The 9,313-nt window shown below is 43.3% G+C and overlaps 1 protein-coding gene across 1 annotated transcript; it reads left to right on the forward strand.

Moving 5' to 3' along the window:
* Positions 1-6,191: 6,191 nt before the first annotated feature.
* Positions 6,192-7,519, forward strand: LOC130124575 (G-protein coupled receptor 55). The gene is made up of 2 exons (XM_056293987.1): positions 6,192-6,917; positions 7,313-7,519. The coding sequence occupies exons 1-2, from the start codon at positions 6,192-6,194 to the stop codon at positions 7,517-7,519; spliced, it is 933 nt and encodes a 310-aa protein (XP_056149962.1).
* Positions 7,520-9,313: the final 1,794 nt, after the last annotated feature.

Raw genomic sequence — 9,313 nt, forward strand, 5'->3', positions numbered from 1 at the left:
TTTCCAAAGCATACTGTGGTCTTTTATATGTTTTCCATTTTTCCTACCTTCGAAGCAGCCATTGGGTTCCATTCATTACAGTACAAAATGAAAAACAACTCGAAGGTCACTTGAGATAGGGAATCCCTCACAGCGAACATGTTTGCACCTTCATGTTTTTTTGGTAAAAGTTAGGTTATTGTTGTGGGATGGATAATGCAGTTGAAAGTACAGACTGATTTGGCAAAATAGTTCCTCAAAAAAAGACTGTTTTACAAACAAAACTCAACTTCCTCTTGGTAATGTTCATATTAGCAGCAGAAGCAGGGAATTTTAAGGTGGCTTTATTGCCTGATCGTTTGAATTACAGTCAAACCCACTTAAGTCAAAATCTGATAACTGGAATACGCTGACAACTCGAGTGTTTTCTTAAAGCCCAGTTTTTACCTCGAAGAACCGGATTAGTCAGGAACTAGAGCCATCCCGTCGGCCCAAAACTGTGTTTCAATACTGTTTAACTCAATTTAGCTAGATTCAACGTTTACACTCAGTCACAAAGAATGTGTCTGTGACTTGTTCGTGTTAGGCACTTGTCTGAAGTGAGAGATCTATATGTAAATTAGCATATCTAAAAGACCTCAGAGAGCCACTTTCAGTACATGCAGAGGATGAATTCAATAGGCAGCCAATAGCCTACAGTCACATGAAAAATCAAGAACATTAGCGTTACATATATGCGATAATTTTCAATACAAAAGGCATCCTACACATGCGAGGAACAGTGTAGAAGTGGCTTTCACGTCACATGTGAACAAACATTATCCAAAACTCCTACAGAAAGAAGGAGGCCTAGGTATGTGTGAATGGAGGAAACCATTGGCAGTGCTGAAAAAAATCATTCCAACAATAGTGTCTGTGAATGTTCTCATCTGACAACGACTCCAAAGAGGATAAATTCTGAGTCTCATCACCTGCCAGTCAGACTAGCTTGGTCTAGTCAGAAAGGCACGAACTGAGGAAGCCTCCTCGATGAGAGGCGAAACGTCTTCATGGATATATACCAAGTCCAGTTGCACTTGATTCAACTCCTTTGGGCATTCCAACAATACATTTGGTCAAGGAATTGGTTAAATTCAGGCGGATGATGGGTTGGTTATAATAATAATAACAACAATAACTTTATTTATATAGCACTTTTCTAAAACAATGTTACAAAGTGCTTTACAAAGAAATAAAACCAGACGAGACAAAGCTTCTCATCTCTTATCTCATCATCAGCCGTTCCTCCGGGGTCGGGTCGCGGTGGCAGCAAGCTAAGTAGGGCACTCCAGATGTCCCTCTCCCCAGCAAGGCCCTCCTGCTCCTCCTGGGATGAGTAGGGGTACATCTCTTGCTCCACTCTGGAGGCTGAAGAATGTGGCGGGTCCCGTTATCCAGAAGAAGTAGCTGAAAAACGACTAGGATTCATCCCTCCATCCATGCTTAAATCGTGGACTCTCTCTACCTTTGTTCTTCGTTTCTCTGAAGAGCAGTCCCAAGCTTGTGTTGTCCAATAAAGGCGCCAATGCGCAGTAGGCGTCCGCGTTCCACTCCTCGTCTAGGGCCTGCTCTTCTGCTGTCAAAGGTCCCACGGGCTCGGTAAGAATGGTGGTTTTCAGCCCCACACCATGCATGCAACAGAGCATTCGCTGTTCCCACAGTTCATACTCATCGGCCTGTCCGTTGCCACCTGCTCTTCTTTCGCTCCATCTCCCTAGGTAGCGTTAGCTTAGCTTAGCGTTCCGTTAGCTTCCCGATAGCCTCTCTCGATGCTAACTAGCTTCACACTTGCTAACTTGCTACTCCGTGCTAACCTCCGCGCATCCCGCCATCCGAGGTTATCACACTTTGTGTACTTCTTTTATCAAGCTACTAAATAATCCAACGTTATCTGGGCCCATAACCTGTTAGAAGACTAGACTAATACTTTATGTCTATCTCCGCGCAGATGAAGTGGATTATTAAACCGTTATAAAGAATCGTACTGACTACCGAACTTCTGCTGGAGGGAAAAAATGCAGCCTCCGTTTATTCGGTAGTTTTGGGAGAAGAAGAAAATGAACGGCGTCTGGGTGACGTAATCAATCCGCGCATGCAAGCGCAACACCGCCCACTTGTGGACAAAGTCGTAAACAAAATAATAGTTCACAGTAACACATAGTCTCTGGTGTCATATCTCAACAGAAACCAATATTTCAGAAGAATGTATTGTATCATGGTGTTCGTTTTTTTTAATAAATGATTTATAAAGTGTTTACAACTTAATTAAAGTAGTTTTTTTTCTTGTTTTTGTTTTTGTTGTTAATTTTTGCTTTTTTTTGTCCTGTGATGGTGGGGCGGACTGTCCAAGGTGTCTCCCCACCTGCTGCCCAGTGACTGCTGGGATAGGCTCCAGCGTGCCCGCAACCCTGAGAGCAGGATAAGCGGTTTGGACAATGGATGGATGGATGGATGGATGTTTGGTTTTTAAATGATATTGCGTGTGAAGATGTGAAACTTATGAGGTATAACCACTTCACTGAAACGTATGGTACGATCTGTTCCACTCAACAAACAAACAAACAAAAAAACGCATACTTTTTTCTTTCTCCGATCGCAGAGGGCCCTTTTATGCTTAGGGGCCCCTGGGCACATGCCCACGTTGCCCACATGGGCCTCTTTCAGCAGAATAAGGTGCCCTGCCACGCTGCACACATGGTTGGGGAATGGTTTGAGTAACATGAAGTGTTCAAGGTGCCTGATCATCTGTGGGATGTGCTGGACCAACAAGTCTGATCCACGACGGCTCCACCTTGCAACTTGCAGGACCAGAAGGATCTGCTGCTAATGTTTTGGTGCCAGATCCTTCAGGGGTCTTGTAGAGTCCATGCCTCGGCGGGTCGGCGCTGTTTTCGCAGCACACAGAGGATTACCAGCATATTAGGCAGCCGGTCATAAGGCTCATCAGTGTGTGTGTGTGTGTGTGTGTGTGTGTGTGTGTGTGTGTGTGTGTGTGTGTGTGTATCTATCCATTCCATTATCTTAACCGCTTATCCTGCTCTCAGGGTTGCGGGGATGCTGGGGCCCATTCCAGCAGTCATTGGGCGGCAGGCAGGGTGACACCCTGGACCTGGACAGGCCGCCAGACCATCACACACACACACACACACACACACACACACACACACACACACACACACACACACACACACACACACACACACACACACACACACACACACACATTCCTAGGGACACTTTAGTACGGCCAATTCACTAGACACGGGGAGAACATGCAAACTCCAACACAGACGACGACCCGGGATGACCCACCAAGTTTGGACTACTCCGGGGCTCAAACCCAGGACCTTCTTGCTGTGAGGCGACCACACTAACCAGTGCCGCCAATATACTATATATATATGTTTTTTTTTCTTCCTGTATCTGTATTGATATCGATATTCCGCTCCTCATTAGTTGAGCACTTATAGCACCATTGATGATTTCGTAAAAAAACGCTACACACACACACACACACACACACATATATATATATATATATATATATATATATATAAAAAATTTATAGCTCAAAGTTGTTAAATGGCAGAACAAGCCGATTTCATGCTCAGTGCACTCGTCGGCTGATGTGTGGCAGATTGGCAGATGATGGCAGCTGATAAGTGCTGCCATCGGAAGTCTATATATATATATATATATATATATATATATATATATATATATGTATATATGTATATATATATATATGTATAAGTATATACCTCCGTCTGTCAGACTGTGGTGAGTCGGTGTTTCCCATGTCAACTTCACCTGTATCTTGAAATCTTGTATCTTTCTCAGCTTGAAACTATACATTTCACGTTAATAATCTCAGTGATTTGTCGAACAAACAACACGTGAGTGTCAATTTTTCGATTTCCTGTCATACAAACTGACAATAAAGGCATTTTACCGTTGGCATAAATAAGTCCAACAAATCAGAAATCCAACTGTGAAATTTCTTGCAGTTGAACACTTGAAACCAGGAAACCCTCAAATCAAAGATGAATCTGTCGCTGCAAAGTTGGCAAGAAAACCGCAAACCTCTTTTAAGAAACACTCTTCACAGACTGGGGGTTATGTCACTGCTCGATCTAGCAGCGAAGATCTGGGGAAGCGATACAGTTAGCAAACTAGATTGTGGTGTTCTGCATCAATGGATGAAACTCAAAAAAACACAGCTTAGTTGCAAAAACTCTGACATAACTAGAGAGATGAGATTAGTTCTCTTTCAACTCAAAACCTTTACTTTGATTCTAATAGAAATAAACACAGATATTAATCATTTGAACTTTTTCAGCCCATGCTGATGTTCTCTTGCCAATGAATGGCAGAATCCTTTACAGTGAGCCTTATTTCTCCTTTCATTCATATCTCAAATGGACTAAAGTGAAGAATGGCAATGGTTGCCAGTGGCAAGGATTTTAAGCATGTACATAACCAATTTATAGAAAAACAACACATAAACATATGAACTAATGTTTATTGTCTTGCTAAGATTTTAATTTTTAAGACTTGCCAACAGAACCAGCAGAAATAGTAACAGGTTTGTGCCACTTCAATTCCAGGGACCAACATAGAATAGAATAGAATAGAATGGACTTTGACATTTGCACATACATATAATGAAATTTACTCTCTGCATTTAACCCATCCTAGCTGTGTAGCTAGGAGCAGTGGGCAGCCATCGTGCAGCACCCGGGCACCAACTCCAGTTCTTCTTCCCACTGCCTTGCTCAGGGGCACAGACAGGAGTGTCAACCCTGTATCTGAACCTTTTGCAAAATGACGCGTATTAAAATACGTGTCTTTTTTTGCGAAAGGTTCAGGGAGCTCGTCTAAACATCTTGCATTTAAGGTGGAATTTCTGGTAAGCCTAGTGGCAAACTGCATCCCAGAAAATTGCATCCCAGAAAAGGTCATTAAGGCCGCACAGTGATTGAAAGGTCAAAGCATGTTGCTGTCGGTGTCTTGCAAAAGGGGGCTAACAAATAAAAATAGCCTCTGCTGGTAAAGCCGTTTGTGTTGTTTCTGGTTGGGTTCTTTTTGGAAGCCCATGCTCAGAGGATTACTTCACCTTCATCTTCAGAGATTAACCTACCAAAGTGCACTTCAGTTACAGTATACTGCAACTCAGGAAGTGGTGATGGCAAAACCAAAGGTAGAGAAAGCAGAAGTGTGTCAAGAGGCTCAGACACCCAGACTGACTGAACGCAGTGCGGATGGACTGCCAGCTGTAAGGTACGAGCACCCTTATGTAAATATATTTCATATTTTCCACTCGATTTCCTACCAGATACCAAATGCAAGTTACAAGTATACTATTGTGTTCATCGACAATGATTACTATGTATTTGAAATGTATATGTGATTGTATATGATATCATGTGACATAGCCTACTAATCATTTGAATGAAACAAAGAACCACGTACAACAAACAACCGGCCAACATTGATTTGATCTTTGTTTTGGAATGTGTCACCGTTAAACTGGTTGTTGTGAAATCAATTTCTCCCCCAGAAAAGTGACAATGAGAAATGATGGTAAAGTTACTGAAACCATGTGACTAGCAAATCAGGAGGTTGGTTAGATCAGGAACACACTACATGTGGAATTTTGTGTGAAGTGAAAGAAAGGCAGCACGGTGGCCCAGTGGTTAGCGCTGTCGCCTTGCAGCAAGAAAGTCCTGGGTTGGAACCCCGAGGTTGTCCAACCTTGGGGTTCATCCCAGGTCATCCTCTCTGTGGAGTTTGCATGTTCTCCCTGTGTCTGCGGTGGGCTTCCTCCGGGTGCACCAGTTTCCCCCACCATCAGAAAGACATGCATGTTAGGGGTTAATACTTCTGTCTGTGCCCCTGACCGAGGCATGGCAAGACGAACTGGAGTTGGTCCCCGGGTGCTGCATGGCGGCTGCCCACTGCTCCTAGCTACACAGCTAGGATGGATAAATACAGAGCGGAATTTTCCTCCGGGGATCAGTACAGTATATAAAACATATATCAAAGAAAGAATCAAGTGTTATGTTTTTGATTTGTCATCGTCAAATTTAATTCAATGCTAACTTAGTTGCAAGTCAGCCTTTCTTATCAGTCAAGTCGAATCAAAACCAACTTGTACTTTTGTCCGCAGCACCATGACAACCAACTGCTCTTTTGAGGAGGTGGATCACCTGATGAAATACCTGGAGCTGGTGGTTTATGTGCCCATCTTCCTCTTTGGTCTGGTTCTTAATATTCTGGCTCTGCTGGTATTCTGTGTCTCTCTTCGCAAATGGACTGAATCCACGATCTACATGACCAACCTGGCTCTGATGGACCTGCTCCTCCTCTTCCCTCTGCCCTTCAAAATGCACGCCACCAACCACCTCTGGCCAGCCCACCTCCAGCTCCTCTGCTCCTTTTCTGAAAGCCTGTACTTTGTTGGGATCTACGGCAGCATCTACACTATCATGTGTATTTCCGTGGACCGCTGGTTGGCTATCAGACACCCGTTCAGAGCCAAGCAGTTGCGCTCCCCTAAAGCAGCATTTGGGACCTGTGTGATAGTCTGGGTGGTTGTGGTGGCAGCAATGTCTCCCATCTATGGGTTTCGTGAGGACGTGCAGGGTGATTTCCACTGCTTCCATGGCTACTCGGATAAAGGCTGGAGCCCTGTCATCATTTTCTGTGTTGAGGTGTTTGGCTTCCTGGGGCCAGCGCTGGTCCTGGTGTGCTGTTCAGTTCAGACCATCTGGGCACTAAGGGAGTCTGGCCAGCAGAGCCCCACAAGTAGAGCCTGCGTGAAGATCATCTACAGTAGTCTGTGTGCCTTCCTGGTGCCTTTCACCCCGAGTCACCTTGCTATACTGCTCCAGTTTCTGGTGAGAAACTTCAATTTCAAATAGTATTTCTCAAGTTGAATCACCCGTGGCACCGAACATTACAAAAATATCTGTCAGCGAGGGCAAATGAGGAAGAAGTTTACTGAAAGCAATCGATACAAATCAGAACCAACAGCAATTGCAGGGTGCAGGCAGGGAAACCAGATACCACAGTAGAAACTAGATGCACTTTGGAAATCATCTTAAAAGTAACCCCTCAAAATGTCACAGTGCCATACCAGGGTTAAACACTGATGAATTAGCACAACCATAACCACAGGATAAAATCCGATGAACTCTGACAAAAACTGAAACTGGCGCTCTAAAGCTGACTCCTGTGGTCAGGTTGTTTGTGTTCCTTTGGCCTCTGTATCTAACCATTTCGTTTCATTCAGGTGCGCCAAGGTACAATCAAGGACTGCGGGGCCCAGACCAGGATCAGCTTGTTCATCCAGATAGCCATGAGCCTGTCAAACATCACCTGCTGTCTGGACGCTCTGTGTTACTACTTCATTGCCGACGAAGTGAGGAGTACCAGACGGATTTTCAGGAGGCTTTCATCCAGTCAACGAAAAGCCACGTTCAGCACCTCCGAGGTCTGAGGTCTGAGCCTGGTGACGGCGTTTTGTCCTCAGAGGACGGCTGGCGATGATCGCCAGACTGAACAGCGTCGGCACTGGGAAAACCTTTGTGCTGTATTTGCTGTGGACAGAGAATATGGCCGACCACAGCACACTTGGGGTTTTCCGTACTCCTGCCACCTTCGCTGTTGGAGCCCCCACACTATGGAACTCTCTTCCTGTCGAGCTAACACAAACTAAGTCTCTACAGCTTCTTTTAAATCTCGTCTTAAAACTTTTCTTTTATGAAATCTTTTACAAATGGTTATTTGTTTTTATTTATGCTATTTTTCATTTTTACTGTTATTTGACCTTACTCTTAGTTTTGCCTTGTCTGGTTTTATCTTTTTTTTGTGAAGCACTTTGTAACATTGTTTTAGAAAAGTGCTATATAAATAAAATTATTATTATTATTACCTTTCATTAATGTCTCTGCTTTGCCTCAGTGGATTAATAGGCAAGTATGAAAAGTCTGTTTCCTGGACTGTGATCTTGATAACACCACTAATGATAACATTAAAGCTGTGTTGGGAAACGGTCTAGTATGTTCATATCAGATCAAGTGATCTGTGTTAGCCGACAGGTTTTGTGTCTGTTACCTGTCTGATATCCAACAGCATACATTATATATATGTGTGTGTGTGTGTGTGTATGTATATATATATATATATATATATATATATATATATATATATATATATATATATATATATATATGTGTGTGTGTGTGTGTGTGTGTATATATATATATATATAGTGTGTGTGTGTGTATATATATAGTGTGTGTGTGTGTGGGTGTGTGTGTTAACAGCTCTGACACCCAAACTCCGTGAAGAAGTGTCAACGTTTCTAAAAGTATGATACTGTAACGTGCATGGATTAATAGACACGCTGGCCGCTGGGTCTGACCCTTTAGCCGAGCGGTTAGCGATGCCTCCTGCGGTGCGGGCGGTACGTGTTCGCGTCCCGGCCGCGGCAGTTCCTGTGGTTGCATTGCCCCCCGAATTCGCTACTATACATAACAGACAGCCGTATCAGGCGGCAAGTAACCAACTGTTACTACAACTATGTGTAAAGTAATTTTAATATTTCACGGACTTGTTTTATTGAGTAATGGTTTCAGGAGGAAAACATCTAAGATCACTGATACCCCCAAATTAAAAAAATAAACTGCCTTAGGGAACCTTTTTATCGTCTTACAAGGAATAAAAACGGAAACTTGATTTAATAAACATGCGTTTAACTTATCATTTATGGTAGCATTATTATATTATATTATATCATATTATGATATAAGGTATTATTTTTTTAGATGGGAAACGGATGATCCGCTGTGGCGACCCCTAACGGCAGCAGCCGAAAGTAGTGGTAGCAGTGGTAGTAGATAGCTGGTTGCTGAATTTTCTTTGTTTCTGTTTTGTTTTGTTTTGCTCTCGTTTCAACAGGACTTGACTTGTGGATGGAAAAAATAACAATTTCTTTAAATCTTTTGAAGTGACTAAAACTAAAAGTCTGTGTTAAACTGGTATCTATATGCATTACAAACAAACGTTTCACATTATGAATATATTGTAACGTGCATGGATAAGTGGACATGTTGGCCGCTAAGTGAGGAGTCAGACCCTTTAGTCGAGCGGTCATGGACGTCTCCCGCGGCGCGGGAGATATGGGTCCGCGTCCCGACTGCGGCAGTTCCTGTGGATGCCCCCCGAGTTCGCTACAATAACGATCACGGATGAATAGGCTCGGTAGCCCTTGGCTAACGGGTCGGACCCT

This window comes from Lampris incognitus, chromosome 14 (genome assembly GCF_029633865.1).
Source record: "Lampris incognitus isolate fLamInc1 chromosome 14, fLamInc1.hap2, whole genome shotgun sequence".
In the NCBI taxonomy this organism is placed as follows: domain Eukaryota; kingdom Metazoa; phylum Chordata; class Actinopteri; order Lampriformes; family Lampridae; genus Lampris; species Lampris incognitus.

What these genes read in the sequence shown, in the direction of transcription:
- LOC130124575 (XM_056293987.1), top strand. Translation starts at nt 6,192, where the DNA reads ATGACAACCAACTGCTCTTTTGAGGAGGTGGATCACCTGATGAAATAC. An exon ending in CTATACTGCTCCAGTTTCTG is followed by an intron (nt 6,918 to 7,312) that starts GTGAGAAACTTC and finishes CGTTTCATTCAG; the next exon opens with GTGCGCCAAGGTACAATCAA.